The 20,734-nt window shown below is 41.2% G+C and overlaps 1 protein-coding gene across 1 annotated transcript in view; it reads left to right on the top strand.

Annotated features, from left to right (window-relative positions):
- The window catches only part of LOC109928243 (dynein axonemal heavy chain 17-like), a 334,316-nt gene that overhangs the window by 42,382 nt on the left and 271,200 nt on the right, over window positions 1-20,734 (top strand). Inside the window, exons 7-9 of the mRNA XM_048610756.1 lie at window positions 8,374-8,460; window positions 11,954-12,106; window positions 20,114-20,362. Coding sequence (XP_048466713.1) covers window positions 8,374-8,460; window positions 11,954-12,106; window positions 20,114-20,362 — 489 coding nt within the window. The remainder of the gene's footprint in view (window positions 1-8,373; window positions 8,461-11,953; window positions 12,107-20,113; window positions 20,363-20,734) is intronic.

Genomic DNA, 20,734 nt, shown 5'->3' with positions numbered 1-20,734 from the left:
TCTGTCAAAATTGCTCTGTTTAATTCTTTCAAACTCGATGTAAGTCTGATCTGGTTCCTTTCTTACATTTCTGAACCATTGTCTATGTGCTTCTGGTACCAATTCATAGGTAATCAAAATAGCCTGTTTACTTCTTCATATTCTCCTGACACGTCCTCTGATAGCACTGCAAACACCTCACTAGCCCTGCCCACCGACTTAGTTTGAATTCACATTACCCACACAGTTCCTGTCCAGTTCATCTGTTCAGTCAATTTCTCAAACGAAATGAAAAAGGCTTCTATATTTTTTCATCAAATTTGGTAAATTCAAAACTTGTTGTCTTGGTAAAAACTGCTGCTTGGCCTGCTAACTGTACGGCGTTTTGATACAAATGTTTTAATTTTGGTGCCCTCTGTATACTTGCAAACTAGCTGCTCACAGATATCCATTTTAAATCTCTAAGCATAGAAAAAGCACATGATCTTTTAAAGGGACCACACAATGCTTCCCCCTCCACCCCCAGCATTTTTCAAACACCAAGTTCTAACTTCCTGCTTCCCAATCCACAAGCACTCTACCCAACATCGCAACTATAGCAATACAGAAAAACCTTGTTAGCAATGGTGGAGACTCATAGATCATAGAATCCCTACAGTGTAGAAACAGGCCCTTCAGCCCAACAAGTCCATACTGACCCACAGAGCATCTCACCTGGACCCATCCCCTTTAACCCACCTAGCCTACACATCCCTGAACATTATGGGTAGTTTAGCATGGCCAATCCACCTAACCTGCACATCTTTGAACTGAGGAAACTGGAGTACCTGAAAAAAATCCATGTAGTCACAGGGTAATGCGCAAACTCCACACAGACAGTCACCTGAGGGTGGAATTGAACCTGGGTCCCTGGCACTGTGAGGCAACAGTGCTAACCACTGAGCCACTGTGCTGCCATATTTAATCACAAGTTGTTATAATATCATAGAACTGGGAGGGAAAAATCTGACGAAAAGAAAGAAATGGAAGACTTACCAAGGTGAGATCTACACTGAAAGTTGCAGTTTGAGGAGAAGCTGGAATCAAATATAATAGTATTATGATTGAATAAAGGTAACTACAAAGACATGAGAGTTGGCGGAGTTGGTTGAGGAATATTGTGACCCCAAACCTCCTCTAATTCTGACACGCTATTAGTTTTATTCAGCAGTTACAGAACCGGTGAAATTTGACGACGTTAAGATGACTGGCAGGGGCATGTTATTTTGGGTTAACCCTTAATGAGATGCTGAGAGACCGTTTGTTCTGTGGGGTTAATGACGTAACCATTGCAGAAGGGCCTACTAGCTGAAGCTCAACTGAACTTCGAACAAGCACTGCAGCTGGCTTTGTCATTAGAAAAGGCAGTAAATGGAGCATGGGAATTTCAGGGGCATCTCAATGGAAGTGGACACCCTCACCTGTTTGATTGAGCTTGCGGAACACCACTTGAATGTAGGCAATCGCAGAGCCTCTTGCAGGGCTGAGTAGAGGGACCCTAAGGCAGCCCACAGCAGAAACTCACAACAAAGCCTACCCTTGACCAAGCGGCTATAAAGTTCTTCAGAATCTGAGCTGTCAAGCCATTGTAATTGCTGCCAGTATGCGGACTTGAGACAGCAAAGGAGTCAACAAGGCCTGACTTGAGTAAAAAAACTCATATGCTGGTACCCAGGAGAGTGCACACGCTGGAAAGCCCCCCTACAAATGGGATGGAAAATTTAAATTGCTTAGCGACATCCAAATCAGAGCCGATTAAAATTAATGTTTGGTTAAATGGTCTCCCAGTTCCCATGGAGGTGATACCGGCACATCTGTATCTCTGGTTGCAGAATCTGGCTTTAACAAGATTTGTTTGCATCGCCAACCCTCTGTGCAAGACCTCAGCCAGACTGAGAACATACACTGGAAACCATTGCAAATTAAGTGTACAACTTTGGTTCCAATCTCCAGTGCGAAGCAGTTGGTGCAGTTATCACTGATGTTAGTAAGAGGCTTGGGCCCAACCCTATTGGGGCAGAATTGGTTGAGAAAGATTCATCTAGATTGCCTCAACATTTTTTGATTAGGAAATGGCTGCCTCAGTGAAGTCCTAGTGAAATACCCAGGAGGTTTTCAAGAAGTGCTTAGGATTATCAAAGGGGCCAAAACCACTTTAAAGTTGACCAGGAAGCAACTCTGTGATTTTGCAAGGTCTGCCTGGTGCCATTTGCCTTGGGGGCAAAAGTAAAGGGGGAAATCAGGCTGGAGAGTGAAGGAATCATCAAAAAATGGTAAACTGCTTCTCACAGCTGGATAAATGCCCAATCCCTCGCATAGAGGACTTGTACACAAAGTTGGAGGGTGGGGCTGTCATTTACGAAGCTGGACATGAGTCATGCCCACCTGCAATTGAGGAGTTCCAGAGGTACACCACAATTAACACCCATAAGGGCTTATATCAATATACAAGACTGCAATTTGGGGTGTCATCAGCCTGTGCCCTTTTCCAGCGGACCATGGAGAACATTTTATAAGGGTTATCACAGTTGCCATTTATCTGGATGATGTACTAATAACAGGGAAGACCAAAAAAGAGCACTTGGAGAACTTGGACATTGTGCTTAAACATTTCTCCCAGGTGGGCGCAAGCCTTAGAAGGGAAAAATGTGTTCCAGGTGCCCCAAGTGACTGACTTGGGTTACGGATTTGACAAAATGGGGTTACACCTGTTGAAGATAAAATGAGGGTGATCAAAGGAGCCCTGACTCCCATGTCTGTACCAGAGCTTAGTGTTTCCTTGGGTTAGTGAATTATTACAGAAAATTCAAATGTAACCTGGCCTCCATCTTGGCACCCTTACACTTGCTATTGAAAAGGGGTCAGTCTTGAGAATGGTCACATAGCCAGGAAGCAGCCTTTAGGGAAGTGAAAAACTATCTAAGTTGTTGGCCCACTACGATCCAAAGCGAGAGGTGGTGCTGACATGCGATGCCTCCCCGTACGGTATCAGGGTAGTGTTAGCTCACTAGCGGCCCAACAGAGAGGAACGCCCAATAGAGGATGCTTCCTGGACTTTGGCTGTTGCTGATCTTTCGTCTGAGGAGGTTCCACCAGTACCTTCGTTACGAGTGGGGAATGACCTAACCCCTCTGATAATTTAATTAAAATACAAGCACCAATCTATTATCATGGGATTATGGGTTCACCTCTAATAATTACCCCTGAAACATCCAGAGAAGCTTACATTTCCCCTCGTAATCTATTAAAAGAATGGTTAAAAGAAAGAAAATCCCTGATCTCCACTTTTACCAGTAGCAAGAAGCAATTTATTTATTTAAACCAACTACGAACAAATTACCAGAATTACTAACAAATCGACAATTCCCCCTTAGACTACTAACTACTTCCTAACTGTTCTAAATTCTGTTGGAGTATACTGTTCAGAAAACACAAGTCCCACTTAATAAACCTAATTAATAAGAGAACAATTAATTATAACTTAATTTCTCCAAATTCACACAGCCAGAATATTCCAGAAGACAGTCATCTCCGGTCTCTTCACAAACGCCTTTCTTCTGCTAATTCTCCCTGTAAATTCTCCTGTGAGGAATTTAAGCTAAAATACCGTGGTGCCTTTGATTAATTAGATGGACTTTCTCTTGAGAGGGGAATGGTGCTAACTCTGGCAGGTGGCAGATGGCTCACTCTTTCAGATGGCAGCTGGCTCTCCCTGCTTTTCCAAACGCTCTTGTCTTATATACCCGTAATGACATAATCAAATTCTTATAACATGATTGGTTTCAGGTTGTCAACACCATCGGATTTAAATTCAGTTGGCTTTTTGTATCTAGGTGCTTCATTTAAAGTAATTGACCAAATTCAAACTTGTTGTCTTGGAAAAAGTGCTGCTTGGTTGTTCTATACAAAATGTTTCCATTCAGCCACTCTCTGTGCACCTGCATTTATAAACTTCCAAGCACAGACAAAGCACAAGCTCTTAAAGAGACCACAGCACTCTTTTCCCCACAATCATTTTTACCAACAAATTCTAACTTCCTGCCTTCCAATTCATGAATACTCTACCCAACTTCATAACACCTTTATGGACGGGAATTTGTCATAGTAACAGATCACAAACCCCTGCTAGGGCTGCTGAAAGAAGACAAGGGGGTGCCGCCCATAGCTTCCAGTAGAATTCAGCATTGCGCCTTTATTCACAACACATACACGTTAGAACACCGTCCAAGAAGCCAAGTGGCTAATGCAGATGCCTTGAGCCGCCTTCTACAGGCAGATACTCCATTGCTGGGGCATCCCTTGGAAAAGCCCATTCTACTTTTAAACTTCCTGGACACCCTTCTGGTCACCACTGACAATATCCAACCGTGGACACAAAAAGATCCTATCCTAACAAAACTAAAACAGCTAGTAGTAATGGGGGAGACAGAAGGACCATTGCAACCAGGGTTAAACCTTTCTTGACCCAGCAACACAAGATCACTGTAGAGGGTGGCATATTCCTATGAGAACAAGGGTGATTGCCCCATGTAAAGGTTGCCCCCAGATACTGGCTGAACTCCACCAAGGTAATTCAGGGGTTTACAAGATGAAGATGCTGTCAAGAAACTATGTCTGGTGGCCAGGGTTGGATGCTGACATAGCTGCATTGGTGGTGCAGTGCCCAGAGTGCCAACAAGGACAAACAGCGGCAGCCCCATATTCATGAGAATGGCCGGATAAACCCTGGACCGGGTTACATGTCGACTATGCTGTTCCTTTCATGGACTCAATTGTGGATGCCCATTTTAAGTGGTTGGACAGGCATACAGTCTGCTCGGCAAACTCTGGGATGAGGATTGAGAAGCTTGGAGCATCGTTCATGATACATGGACTCCTGGAAGTATTGGTCATGGACAATGGAATGTCATTTACCAGCAGGAATTGGAGTATTTTCTGAGGTCAAATGGCATTCGGCACATATGGACAGCTCCATACCATCCATTGTCCAATGGTCTGGTAGAAAGTGCAATTCAAACGTTGAAGGCACGCTTCAGGAAGCAGCCTAAGGTGATGTGTGATACCGGACTGTCTCACGGTTCCTGTTTGATTATAGGACCACCCCTCACACAAATACAGGGATAGCTCCAGCAGAGTTGCTGATGGAGAGAAGACTCCGCACCAAGTTAAACCTGATATTCTCAGACCTTTGGGGGAGGGGTTGCGGGGTAGGAGAGTGAAACAGCAGTAGAAACACCAGTGACAGCCATATGCCTCATCTAAGCAAGGGAGAAAATTTTATTCAGGGAATGAATTTTGGTGCCGGAACCACGTAAATGTTCCTGTATTTGTCCAAGGCGAGGTTGATACGAGGTCAGGTCTCTTGACTTACAAAGTTTAGGTAGGACAGGTGATCCTGAAAAAACATGTGAATTACTTGAAAGCTGTTACCTCACAAACAAGGCAGGAGTAAAACATACCTGACCCCTCAGAATAGCCAGAAGGCGTGTCAGAAACTGAGAGTTCTCCCCCACCGTCTAGAAAACCTCAGAGTCTAAAATGGATGCAGCCTTGATACGATTACTGCAGGAAGAAGAGGAGGAAACTCTCCCAAGATGCTCTGGATGCAAAAGACTGACTATGGTCCGGTACACGCCACCCATGTCAGAGTCCGAATCAGAGGAACTGGACCTGGAAAATGTCGCAGGAAAAGCTACAAGAGAAAGACGAGGCTTACATCCCCAAGCTTGTTGGGGGTTAGATGTAGTGATTGGAACCAGGTAGACCTTGTTGACTATGAGGTCCTTGTTTGGTGTTGTTAACCTGGGACAATCAGGAGGCACTGCCAGACCAATGCTAACAGGGGATTTAGGATCTCCTCAGTTCAGGGACTGACTCCGAGCCGGCTGGCTGCAACCAGTGTACTGTACACAAATAATAAAGGGGGACTTGGTGACGGGATACTGGCCTCTGTGCAGTTATTTCACGGGTAGACAGAGCAGTGAAGAAGGGGTTGGTACACTTGCCTTCACTGATCAGAGCATTCAGTATAGGAGTTGGGAAGTCATGTTTTGGCCATAGAAGACATTGGTGAGGCCGCTTTTAGAATATTGTATATAATTCTGGTCTTCCTGCTAGAGGAAGGATGTTGTTAAACTGGAGAGGGTGCAGAAAAAAATTATGAGGATGTTGCCAGGGTTGGAGGGTTTGAGCTATAGGGAGAGGCTGAATAGGCTGGGACTTATCTTCCCTGGAGGGTTGGAGGCTGAGGGTTGACCTTATAGAGGTTTATAAAATCATGAGGGGCATAGATAAAATGAATAGCCAAGGTCTTTTTCTCAGGTAGGTGTGTTCAAAACTAGAGATGAGTGAGGGTGGGATCTCATAGAGACTTATAAAATTCTAACAGGACTATACAGAGTAGGTGCAGGGAGGATGTTCCCGATGGTGGATGTGTTCAGAACCAGGAGTCATAGTCTGAGGATTCGGGGTAGACCATTTAGGACAGAGATGAGGAGATATTTCTTCACCCAAACAGCCTGTGGAATTCTTTATCACAGGAAGTAGTTGATGCCAAAATATTGAATGCATTCAAGAGGCAGTTAGATATAGCACTTGGGGTGAATGGGATCAAAGGTTGTGGGTAGAAAGCAGGTTTAGGCTATTGAGTTTGAAGATCAGCCATAATCGTGAAGAATGGCAGAGCAGGCTGGAAGGGCAGAATGGCCTCCCCCTGCTCCTATTTTCTATGTTCCTATGTTTAGACGGCATAGGTTTAAGTTGGGGTGGGGGGCGGGGATGATTTAAAACGGACCTGAGGGGCAACTTTGTCACACAGGGGGTGGTGCATGTACGGAATAAGCTGCCAGAGGAAGTGGTAGAAGTGGATACAATTAATACATTTAAAAAGCAATTAGATTGGGTACATGAATGGGAAGGCTTTAGAGGTATATGGGCTAAATGCTGGCAAATGGGACTAGTTCAGTTTAGAATATGAGATGAACTGAATGGTCTATTTCCATGCTGTATAACTATGACTCTGAGAGAGATGTGGACTATTTTCTAAATGGGGAAAGGCTTTGGAAATATGAAACACAAAGGGCCTTAGGAATCCTAGTTCAGGATTCTCTTAAGGTTAACATGCAGGTTCAAGTCATGTTGCAGGTATATCGAAATTTACTTTGGCCACATTTGGAATATAGTGTACAGTTCTGGTCACCACACAATAAGTCTCACAATACCTATTTGCTTAGTTATCTTTCGATATACCTTAGTTATCTTATCTAACTTAGTTATCATAAGTTAGGTCGTATGCATTCTATTCGCAAGATTAGATACTAACAGGCAATGAATGCAGCCACATCCCTCGCTTGACTGCTCTGTACATGCTTGGGATCCAACTTTTCCTACTTGATAGTAATGTAAGATAAATAAGCGAAAATAATGTTTCTACATACTATAGGGTGAATAATTACATCCATTGGAAGTGGCCAAGAAATATTTGCATTGCATGACAGATCAAAAGTGCTTTAGGTATTTAATGTCTTGTCACAAAAAATTCAGACGTTTATCTCTTTGCCAGTTTTCAGATCTTCGTCTTCAGCCACTTTCACCCTGCAATTTATGCACAAAGTATTTATATTCTTGTCTGAAAATATCTACAATGATGGAGCTTTTATGAAAATTACTGTCTATATCTTCTGTAACACACCCTGACCTTACCATTGATGCTTACGTGATAGGTTTCATTACAGTGCATAATTCAATGCTATTTTCATTTATATGTATGTGTCAGTTTACCAGTTAACTGATATGAGAAGGAGAGGTTATGGCTTAGTGCTAATGGCACTAAATGAGTAATCCAGAGGCCCAAGCTATGCTCTGATGAGAGATATTCCAATTACAGTATGTCAGTTAGTTGAATTTGAATTTAATAAACAAAATCTGTGATTGAAAGCTAGCCTTAGTAATGGTGTTTCACTAAAGTTGTTTGGGGAAGGAAATCTGTTGGCCTTATCTGGACTGACCTTCAAGTGACTCAGACCGATGGAAATATGATTGGCTGATAACTACTCTTTCCAATCGTTTCAAGGATGCAGGCAGGTGGGACTAGTTTAGTTTGGGAACATTGTTGGCATGGACTGGTTGGACCGAAGGGTCTGTTTCCATACTGTATGACCCTCTGACTCTATTCGAAACAGCAACAAATGCTGGACTCACCAGTGATACCTCAACCAATGAAAGAACAAAAATAAAGGAATGCTTTCGATTTGTAACTATAGTTGTTGGGATTTTCTTTTCATCTTATCTCACAGATAGGACTTTATAGTAGAATCTACTTTGTATGTTGATTTTTTAATTTAACTTTTTCCACAGATTAACCAACATGGCTTTAGACAAAAATTTAAAGTGAAGGCTCCTTTCAAGTTTGACAATCCAAATCCATATAAGGCTTTAGATAAGGTAATTATCAATTTGTATTTTTGTCAATTGGCACCATAAAATGTCTATTCAATCACTGCTTGCATGCATCAAGAAAGCGTAGTAGATCTAGTCATGACTAAATAATCCTGAAAGGAAAATAAGATCTACATCTTACCATCAGCTTTTTGTTAACTAAAATTAATCTTCGATTTAATTCCCATTCAATTATCTCGTTGCTGTTTAATGGATAATAATTAAGAAGATTTTACAAATTGGAGCCTTGGCAACTGGACTGGCTCAGTGGGTAGCTGTCTTGGGTGAGCTGGAAAACCTAGGGTTGCAGTCCCATTCCAGGACGTGACAGCTATGAAAGAATTCATCTTCTGATACAAGCCAGTGTGTACTGCTGCTGGTCACCAGACTTACTAAATAGGGATGCTATTAGAAGGAAAATCATCTATTTGTAAATCCACTGGCTAGATCAAATAATGATGGGAGAAAAGATCACAAGAGAAGCTTTGTGCCAACTCCATGTAACATCAGGAAATCCTGAAAGTGAAAGGAAATATACAATGAACATCTAACAATAGCGAAAAGTAGTCATTGCACTTCCTTCTTAGGAATAAAAAAAATCAGAATTTAACCCTTGGAGTTGAGTACTTCTTAGATGGAGCAATTTTTTAAAAGTAACTTTTCTAAGTGCGTTAAAGAATGAGGAAGTCCAGATCTGAAATATAAAAATCCTTCGAATGTTGGGAAATCTGTTTAATGCCTTACATGGAACAACTATGTAACACCTCAATCATAAAAGTAGTCTGATTAGGGTCCTTGTGACACAGTGGTAATGTCCCTACCTCTGTGCCGGGAGGCCCTGGGTTCAAGTCCCATCTGTGCCAGAGGTGTGTAGTAACATCTGAGGCAGGTAGTTAGAAAATATCTAAAATTAGTCTGAGGGGACATTCTAACAAAAATGGTAGAGTTTTTGGATCAAGATTAAACAATTAAAATATTGTGCCTCAGCTCCATCAACATATTATGAATGTCAGTTTCTGACAGAACCATCCAAAATACCTTGAGTAGATTGGTCTCTACATTTTAAGACTACTTACCTTCCTTTCACTTTGGATGGTGTTCCGTCTGAACTGTGCAGTTCTCTGTCAGAAGGTTATAGTTTTATTCTCCACAATCAAGGGAATTTCTCAACTAATGCTGTAACACTCATCTCTATGTCAAGTTTCAAAGTAGTCGGATGACTGTTAACCTTTGAGATCTATGTCATATCTGATATTGATGAGTCACCTATTGTCATAATCAGTCCCTGGATGATGTTCCCCAATTCACTATGGTTCTGGATGGATGCCCCAAATTGTCAAGCTCCAAGGTGAGGAGGGAGGAACTGACTCCCCTTCATTGTTCACCTGCTCTTTATTGGTTGCAACAAGCTTGCAACAATGCAATGCACATATACACACATTAAAAATAAGTGATGAATCCAAAAATGGATAGAAAAGACATACAGATCAGTCTTGATTTCTGTAGAAAGAAGATTATGAGACTATGTGGCATTTCTGTTAGGTAGCATTGATGTTTGTAAGCAAGCAATTGATTTTGAGATGCTTGGCTTTACAGGTCACCTTGTGATGTCTTTTTCCTGTTTCCTTTTGTGGTTTCACTTGCCTTCCAGTTTCCAGCTTCCAGCAAACAGAAATAAACTTCCTTTCTTTGTACCTGCAGTGCAGGGATGATTAGGGATTTTTTAGCTGTGACCCTCACAGCACACGTTTTCACACATTGACACTCACAGACCAAGATTGAAATTGGCTTTTAACCCATGTTCTTGTGTATTCTTGAAAGGAAAACCACAAGATTGTTCTTCAATACATGCTCATTATGTGGAATATAACTCACAAAAAAATGTTTTCCTGCTGAGAGGAGGTAGTTGTATTTCTTGCACTTCCGTCCTTTGAAGTCTCATTCTTTGAAGTTCCTTAGCACACTACTAAGTGCCACGTTCCGGGGATTCTCACAGGAAATATTTTGGTAGTCAGTGCATTCCATACTTAGAGGTTACATTTAATTTGGATAAATGTGAGTTATTGCATTTTAGTAAAACAAACAAAGGCAGGACTTATAATAATTAAAAGTACGGCCTTGGGTAGTGTTGTATAACAGAGAGGCTCAGCGGTTCAGGTACATAATTCTTTGAAGTTTGCATCACATATAGATATGGTGGTTAAGAAGGCATTTAGCACACTTGCCTTCATTGCTTCGACCTTTGTGTATAGGAATGGGATGTTACGTTGAGGTTGTATAGGACGCTCATGAGGTCTCTTCCGGAGCATTCAGTCCAGTTCTAGTCGCCCCGTTATAGGAAGGATATTATTAAGCTGGAGAGGGTTCAGTAGAGATTTACTAGGATGTTGCTGGGAATGGAGGGTTTGAGTTAGAAGGAGAGGCTGGATAGGCTGGGACTTTTTTCACTGGAGCATTGGAGGTTGAGGGGTGACCTTGTAGAGGTTTATAGAATCATGAGGGGTATAGATAAGATGAAAAGCAGATGTCTTTTCCCTAGGATGGGGTATTTCAAGATGGGGGCACATTTTTAAGGTGAGAGGACAAAGCTTTGAAAACTAGACATGAGAGGCAATTTTTTTTACACAGAGAATGACTCATGTGTGGAATGAATTTCCAGAGGAAGTGGTGGATGTGGATACAGTTACAATGCTTAAAAGACATTTAGATAAGTACATGAATAAGAAATGTTTGGAGGGATATGAGCCAAGTGCAGGCAGGTAGGACTAGTTATGTTTGGAATTATGGACAGCATTGACTGGTTGGACCGAAGGGTCTGTTTCCATGTTAAATGATGCTATGACTCGATTATCAGCTAGGTTGCCTTGCATGCTTTGTTTAAAAAGACACATACCTGGTTCAAACGTTCAGTATTTTAATAAGTACTTTGGGGTGCTAATCTGCTGTCATGACACTAGTATCCCTAGGGAAGGTTGATTCATGTATTCCAAAGGTTTGGCATATCCTCATATAATAATATGCATTCTAATGGAAGTACGTCTTTGTACAATATGTTTTCTTCCAAAGGTGCCTCCCCCAAGTTGTTAACCTGTTTGTGTACCTTAACAGTTCTGTAGTTCAACAGTTTTCAACTTTTACACATTCTGTGAAAATGTCCCACTTTCTTACAAAAGCTACATTTGTATGATAAAGCTGGACATTGTGACTGTTTATGAGGTTTTTAAAATCCAAATCTGAGCCTATCAGTGGGTTTTAGTGGAGGAAGAAATGTTAGGCTGTGCAGTTTATTGCCACTAGAAGAGCTTGGGATCCCATTGTGCAAAAACTGAGTTACAGCCCAGCTTAACTTTGCACCTGTACTATTATTCATTATGTTTTGAATTCAAACACTGTCTCCTCTTTGTATATTATTAAATACTTTGAGATTGTTTTCAAGGTAGAAATAGAAATTGTTGTGGAATTTCCAAATATTAAAATGTTTTTCCCAATTCTTTTACAGGCTCAAAAGAAAATTGTTGCCATGGAAGTTGAATTGCAAGCACTATCACAGTCAGCTGCTCTATTTGAAGTTTCTGTTCCTGATTGTAAACAGTTAAAAGCTTGCCGCAAAGAAATAATATTATTGAAAGATCTGTGGGACATGGTTATCCTTGTAAGTTTTGCTCATTATTTGACTTCAGATTTGCAGTTTTAATCATGACATAATTGGATGGACTGATCATTAGTAATTGTGATTTCTTCACAATGAAGTAGAGGTAGATGTAGATTTTAAATGTGGATGCGGAGTTAAAGAATTTAACTGAGTGGCTTTTGGCGTGGAGCACCATGTTCAGGTAAGCACCAAATATATGCACAATGCCAGTCCCTTATGCTGGTGCTTACTAAGGTAAGGTCAAGAGATATAGTGTCACTTGGGCCTATGCTTTCCATCGGCACTTCATTCTTTGGCTACACCATTTTCTATTAACATAAGAGTGAAGAAACAGATAATATCGTGTTTTTTCTTTCTTTATTCATTAACGGGATGAGGGCGTCACTGGCTAGGCAGCATTTATTGTCCATAACTAATTGCCTAGAGGGAAGTTCAGAGTCAACCACATTACTGTGGGTCTGGAGTCACATGTAGGCCAGACCACGTAAGGATGGCAGTTTCCAGGACATTAGTGAAGACGTTATCTGGATCTCTGGATTAACAGTCCAGCGATAATACCACTAGGCCATTGCCTCCCCTATAAATTCATGGTCATCATAAGGTTCTTAAGTCCACTCTGCACCAGCCCTCAGCTGCTCCAAGGTAAGTTTTCTCTGGGACTCATTTCCCTGCGCTGGCCTCTGCTCTGAGACTGGCATCTCTGCACCGGCCGCCACACTGGGACTTGCTTCTCCGTGCAGGCCTTCTCTCTGGGACTCGCTTCGCTGTGCCGGCCTCCACTCTGGGACTCGCTTCTCCGCGCCAGCCTTCATTCTGGGACTCGCTTCTCCGTGCCGGCCTCCGCTCTGGGACTCGCTTCTCCGTGCAGGCCGCCACTCTGGGAATCACTTCTCCGCACCGGCCTCCACTGTGGGAATCGCTTCTCCGCACCGGCCTCCACTGTGGGAATCGCTTCTCCGCACCAGCCTCCACTCTGGGACTCGCTTCTCCGCTCAGGCCTCCGTTCTGGGACTCGCTTCTCCGTGCCCACCTGCGCTCTGGGACTCACTTCCCCCTGTCGGCCTCCGTTCGGGACTCGCTTCTCCGTGCTGGCCTCCGTTCTGGGACTCGCTTCTTTGCGCTGGCCTCTGCTCTGGGACTTGCTTCTCCACGCCGGCCTCCACTCTGGGACTTGCTTCTCCGCGCCGGCCTCCGCTCGGGCACCCATTTTGCCGCGTCAGCCATCGCTCCAGGACTCACTTCCTTGTGTTTCCCCTCGCCAGCCTCCACTCCATCAACTCGCCTTTGGAACTCTCCAGATGCGGCCTCTAGTCTGGACTTGTCTCCTCCATTCCCGTCCGGGTAAGTCAAAAGTTGAGAAAAAATGCAGAAAAGGATTAAAAAAAGAGAGAAAAAAAGAAAAAGAACAGGCAGGGCAGAGGATCCCTGGCTGGAGCATCTTACTCTGCTGCCATCTTGCCAAATACGGTGTGAAGGACAAGGCTGGTAGGTGTAGGGAATGCTGGATGACTGTAGAAACTGATGGTCTGGTCAAGAAAAAGGAGGCATATGTCAGGTATAGACAGCTGGGGTCAAGTGAATCCCTGGAGGATTATAAGGCTAGCAGGAGTATACTTAAGAGGGAAATCAGGAGGGCAATAAGGGGACATGAGATAGCTTTGGCAAATAAGATTAAGCAGAATCCACAGAGATTCTACAAATATATTAAATGCAAAGAGTAACTTGGGATGTTATGTTACGAAGCTGGGTTGAGTAATGGTAAAGTGGAAGGCAGGAAGCTAAATTGTGTAGGTCCTTTAAGTGATTTATGCTTTGTCTGTACTTAGAAATTTTAGAAAATGTATGTCTGTGAGCAGCAGCTGAATTTACCAGTACAGACAGCCTGAAAAAGTGAAACAGGTGTAATAAAAAAAAGCTTCACAGGGGGCAAGCAAAACAGCAGTCTTGTTTTGATATTGTGACAACGAGTTTGAATGTGTCCAATTAATTTAAAACCAAACTCTGTAGTTCAAAGCCAATTGAATTTAAATCTGATGGTGTTGAAACCAATCATATTATAAGAATTTGATTATGTCATTATGGGTATATAAGATGAGGGCATTTGGAAAATCGGGGAGAGCCATCTGCCATCTGAAAGAGAGAGCCATTCACCACCTGCCAGAGTTAGCACCATTCCCCTCTCAGAGAAAGTCCATCTAATTAATCAAAGACACCACGGCATTTTAGCTCAAAGTCCTCACAGGAGAAATTATAGAGATAAAACATCCCTGACAGCTGAATTAACAGAAGAAATGCATTTGTGAAGAGAGCGGAGATGACAGAATATTCCAGAAGACAGTCTGTGTGAACTTGGAGAGATTAAGTTATAATTTATCGCTTTTTATTAATTTGGTTTATATTAGTGGGACTTGTCTTTATTTAAACAGCATTCCAGTAGAATTTAGACCAGTTAGGAAGTAGTTAGTAGCCTAGGGGGTAATTATTTGGTTTGTTAGTAATTCTGTTAATTTGTTCGTTGTTAGGGTTAAACAAATAACTTGTTTTTTATTACTTGTAAAGTGGAGATCAGAGATTTTCTTTCTTTTAACTATTCTTTTAACAGATTACGAACAGGAAAGGCAAGTTTTTCTGAGTGTTTTGGGACTAATTATTAGAAGGGAACCTCTAATTCCGTCATAGCAGATTGAGGCTTGTGTTTCGGTAATTATCAGAGGGGATCAGCCATTTCCTCTCTGTAACAGTTAATATTTACTGTGAAGAAGGACATGGAAGCTGGAGAACTTGGGGAAATAAATAGTGATGTCTTGAAAAGTGTCCGTGTTACAGAAGAGGAGATGCTGGAGGTCTTAAAACGTATAAAGGTAGATAAATCGCCTGCACCTGATCAGGTGTATCCCAGAACTCTCCAGGCTCTTTGCTGAAATATTTGTATCATCAACAGCCATGGGTGAGGTGTTGGAAGACTGGAGGTTAGCCAATGTGGTGCCATTATTTAAGAAAGTCTGTAAGGAAAAGCCAGGGAACTATAGACCAGTGAGCCTGACGTCAGTGGTGGGTTAGTTTTTAGAAGGGATTCTGAGCGACAGGGGTTACCACATGGTAGATTGTTTAGTAAGGTTAGATCACATGGGATCCAGGAGGAGCTAGCCAAATGGATAAAAAATTGGCTTGAAGGTAGAAGATAAGTGGTTGGTGGTAGAGGGTTATTTTTTGTACTAGAGGCCTGTAAACCACTGCAAGGATCAGTGCTGGGTCCACTACTTTTCATCATTTATATAAATGCTTTGGATGTGAATATTGGAGTCATGTTTAGTAAGTTTGCAGATGACAACAAAGTTGATGGTGTAGTAGGCAGTAAAGAAGATTATCTGAGTATGATGGGATCAGAGGGGCCAATGGGTCATGAACTGGCAGATGGCAGATTAATTTAGATGAATATGAGGTGTTGTATTTTGGTAAGGTAAATCAGAGCAGGACTTATATACTTAATGGTAGGGCCTTGGGGAGTGTTGCTGAACAAAGAGACATAGGGGTACTTGTGCATAGTTCCTTGAAGGTGCAGTTGCAGGTAGGCAGGGTGGTGAAGAAGGCGTTTGGCACACTTGCCTTCATTGGTCAGTACATTGAGTATAGGAGTTACAACATCATGTTGCAGCTGCACAGGACATTGGTGAGGACACTTTTAGAATATTGTACACAATTTTGGTCACCCTTCTATAGGGAGGATGTTGTTAAACTTGAGAAGGTGCTGAAAAAATTTACAAGGATGTTTCTGGGACTGGAGGGTTTATGCTGTAGAGGCTGAATAGTCTGGGGCTATTTTCCCTGGAGTGTTGGAGGCTGAGGGGTGACCTTTACTGAGGTTTTGTAAAATCATGAGGGTCATGGATAGGGTGAATAGCGAAGGTCTTTGTCCTAGAGTGGGGGAATCCAAAACTAGAGGGAATAGGTTTAAGGTGAGAGGGGAAAGATTTAAAAGGAACCTGAGGGGCAACATTTCCACGCACAGGATGGTAGAAATGTGGAATGAGTTGCCAGAGGAAGTGGTGGAGACAGGTACAATTACAATATTTAAAAGACATCTGGATGGGTATATGACTAGGAAAGGTTTAGACAGATATGGGCCAAATGCTGGCAAATGGGACTAGATCAGATTAGGATATCTGGTCGGTGAGGACGAGTTGGATCAAAAAGCTTGTATGACTCTGACTCTAAGTCCAACCTGCTATAGACATGTCTCATTACACGTTGAATGGATTGATTTGAAATATCTGAAAAGGGACTTGGCAGGCTCTTGTTGTGCAGTGATGGTGTCCTTACATCTGGGTCAGAAGGCTTCAGTTCAGGTACTGACTTAGTGTCATAAAGTGTCTTGGCAGGTTGAAAAAAAGCACCAAAGTGGCCTTATCACGCTGCATTTGCTGGGCAGTATTAGCAATTGTTATTAGGTGATTATAAATTTGATGCTGTGTTTATTGAAAATAGAAAGGATCTTGTGCATTTCAGTCCTGTGCTCCTGATCTTTGAGCATTGTAGAGGGGAGTTGGTCAAGTTGAAGGACTTCCTCATGGGTCTGCAAGTTGCTGTGGCGAAAGTAGTCCTCAACATGTCCAGGCAGTGGGCCGTGGAGTGGGTCATAATTCCCAAACGCTTTGCTGTTTTCTGTGGTTAGTCCACAACCATGCCTCTTTGGAGGGGATGCATGCAGTGTCCACCAGTATTGAAATAACATCACAGAGGCCAGTATCCCATCATCGAGTCACCCTTTATTTACACGTGGAGGGTCCTTGATGCTGATTCAGCTTCCTCAGAGCCAGCTGTCTGAGTGAACAGAACCTCTGACACTCCTGGTTATATCTGTCAGACAGGGCTTTTTGTTTGGACCAAATTCCCACCCCAATTCAGGAAACTCATATTCTATGATGTCTAACTGGCTGACCTCATTTCAATCACAACAAGCATCTTTCAAACTTTTAAGGAAAGCTGGGTATCATGGGGACTGGAGTGCATTATTTCTCTCATAACACTATTTTGATTTAGTTCCTTCCCTTGTTTTCCCCTCTCTTATTGATCGTCTGTTATTATCACATTGCTGCTGGGCAGTGTTTGTCATTTGTTAATTCACTGATTGGATAATTTAGTGATGGATTTATTTATCTTTATAAATAAATAAAAAATTGTCTTCTAGTGTCCGTACCTCCGGGCCAGAAGGTTCAAGCTCAAGTCCCACTTTGCTGGAGGTGCAAACTAATAGGTTCAAACTAGTGGATAAATATAATTAAAGAAAGTTTCACAAGAACTCTTGTGTTGCAGTGAACATTTTGACTTATCTGCTTCTTCTCAGATTGTTGTGGAATATTTCAAACCAACACTCAACACGGGGTCTTTCATTCAATTATCAGTCAGCCTTTATTTTGCACCAATGGGAAGATAGTCTCTACTGGCAAACCAGGAGACTTCTTCAAATTACAGAGTTTCAAGCAGTACATATACTATTCTATTGCAGTTGTTGTAACAAGGTCAGCCAGCTGAACATTATAGAATATAAGTTGCCTGATTAGGGCTGTTAATCTGATCCATTCAGGGAGTCCTGGCTGACAGATAAAGAAAAAGGGGATTGTCAAAGATTCTGCCACACTGAGAGCTGACTCTGAAGGGGCAGTAGTAAAGTCAAGGATTTTCCATGTGTAAATGAAGTGACTTGGTGACGGTATACTGGCCTCTGTGGAGTTATTTCAGAATAACCGCAGTGCTGCTTACAATAGGAATTTCCAAAGGACCATTTGGGACATTATGACAATGTCACAGGATAAGCACCATCTGTAATCTTATTAAGAAATGGAAGAAATCATTTTCACAACCAAACGTCCAGGCAGTATCCCGTTCATCCCTGTTGCAGAACAAACTAAAATCTTTCACATAAACAAGAACCAAAAGAACTGCAGATGCTGTAAATCAGGAACAAAAACAGAAGTTGAAGGGTCACTGGACCCAAAACATTAACTCTGGTTTTCTCTTCACACATGCTGCCAGACCTGCTGAGCTTTTCCAGCAACTTCTGTTTTTGTTCTTTCACATAAACATCAGCTTTGGAGTCAAGGATACCTTACCTTGATGGAATGTATTGTTTTCAATCGTAGAAATGACATCATTACTATGTGTCGAAATGGAGCAAACTGGAAGGATCAAATTTATAAGATAGAAGCTAAGCACTAATAATTTGCTAAAATGACTTTAGGAAATGTGTTTGTGATATTGATTACTGGAACACACTACATGTCTGCAATCAAGTTGTTTTGCTATTTTTGTACTACTTGCATCTTAGCTAATTTGCTTCTAATTGTATCTTAGCTAATTAGATCTGCCATCTCTCAATTTCAGGTTTCCATTTTTCTAAATCTAAATGTCAGATAATTACTCTAAGCAACTCCCACCTAATAATATCATACTGCTACTGTCAATTTCATATACTCTACTTTTATATCTACTCTTCCCAAAAAACTCTTAACAACATTGAAGGCCATTTTTAAAATCCATACAACAAACTTCATCACAACAGAAACACAAAGTCTATCTAAATATAACAGTCTGAAAAATATCAAAACAAATCAATCCTACAAAATGAAAATCCTATCCACTTCCCAACACCATAACTTTACAGTAACTCAAAGACCAGAGAAATTTTTACTCAGGGTCCAAACTAGACATTTGATTTAAGTGCTTCTTCTCAGTTCCTGTGTTGTGAGCAGTGACGTTTTTCTCCCTCTAAAATGTTAACATACCTGAGAGCTTAAATTTCCCAGTTTCTTGATAATCTGTAGAATTCTAACCAATAACTCCTAGTCTAGAAGTTTCACAAACTAAACTCTTCCACTGATGTAACTTATTCCTTTTACTGTTCTAAATAATCTAAGAGAGTTTATATTTGGTCTGACCCCAGTCAGGTCTCCTACAAACTGAGCCCAAAATCTCTTGAACTAAATTTTTAAAAACTTGCTCATCCTAGACTCTGTTAGAGTTAAGGGCTTAATATTTTGTTTCTCCTGTTATAAACCCAACAGTATAAACAAACTTTCATTAATACTCCATGAGATTTTAGTCACCTGACAAATACTAGATTTAAGGTTTGGTTCCAAAAAACAGACCTAGTTAATTTTTAACTCCTTCACAAAAATAGACCATTTCTGTATGGCACACTTTGCATTGGAATGTTACATATAGATTTGATAAGATTAATTGGAGATTAGATAGAGCTAATAAAATAATTTGAATGCTTTTATTAGAGCAAATAAAGAGGTATTGTTTCCAGTGACAGAGAGGTTAATAATGGCAGTTATGGTTTAGGGCAATTGGTGAAAGAGCTAGATATGACATGAGTGAAATGTTTTTACCTTGTAGAAGATTAATATGTACTGCCTGAAAAGATGATGGAACAATGAAACAGTAACATTCAAACGTGAGTTGAGTAAATACATGAAAAGTAAAAAGTTATGGGAAATATAATTTCATGTAATATAAAGAAATTCCCTCTAAGGGAAATGTGTGTCTACCTACAGCACATGGGCTACAGTGGTTTAAGAAGGCAGCTCGCCACCACATTTTCAAGGGCAACTTGCGATGGGCAATAAATGCTGGCCAGCTACAGGCACGCATATCCCATGAGTGAATAAAAAAAATTCTATTAATTGCATATATAATTCACTCCTTTCCTCCCTCCTGGCTTTTGGCCCAAAGATCCTTAATTTTTCATGTACCATAAGCCCATAAGTAGACAGCCTGGTACAGCTGGTTCTTTTTAAATTTAGAACAACGGCCAGCAACTAGTCTCATGCGTTATCAAAAAATAGTTCAGCAGTTTCAAAGACACAGAGTTAACCCTTTGAATGTATAACTCTAGCAGAAGTCAGTTATCTAATTTTTTTGGCCAACCCTTTTCAAAACTTGACTTTTACACAAGTATATGCAGTAAATACATCATTATTTTCACAAATTATTTCAAATTTGCAGGTTAGCTTAACCATTGAAGATTGGAAGACCACCAAATGGAAAAACATTAGTGTGGAGAACATGGATGCGGATTGTAAGAAATTTGTGAAAGACTTGAGAAGTATGGATAAAGAAATAAGAGCATGGGATATTTATTCTGGTTTAGACAATTTAATAAAGAACACAATGACTTCATTGAAAGCTGTAAGTGAACTGCAGAACCCAGCTATAAGGGAACGTCACTGGCAACAACTTATGCAGGCAACAAAGGTACCAAACAATGAGGCATATTTTGTTTATTTATATATAAATGCAAAAAGTGTGGCCCTACAATTTCCAGTCATACGTTGCTCTTTTGAGTTATTTAAAGCACTGGATGTGAAAAGCTCCTGAGATGCAATCTGACAGTCCTGTACACTTCTGCCTTATTTTTCTGCTCTTCAGGCTTAGTGACATTGGGCTGAACCTCACTAAATACAAATGAATTGTTATTTCTATCATTTGCTTGATTTGAAAACAGAATCAAGCTGAACATAGTTACAAAAGATAATCATTCTTGTTTGGCATTGATAGCCTTATTCTAGTAAATAGATGAGGCCTTTAGGATAACTTCAATACATTCCTGATATTAACTGAGGCCTT

The sequence above is a fragment of the Rhincodon typus genome, chromosome 23 (genome assembly GCF_021869965.1).
Source record: "Rhincodon typus isolate 14 chromosome 23, sRhiTyp1.1, whole genome shotgun sequence".
Taxonomy (NCBI): Eukaryota; Metazoa; Chordata; class Chondrichthyes; order Orectolobiformes; family Rhincodontidae; genus Rhincodon; species Rhincodon typus.
The sequence above is the reverse complement of the archived record's forward strand: the minus strand, read 5'-3'. Positions and strand labels throughout refer to the sequence as shown.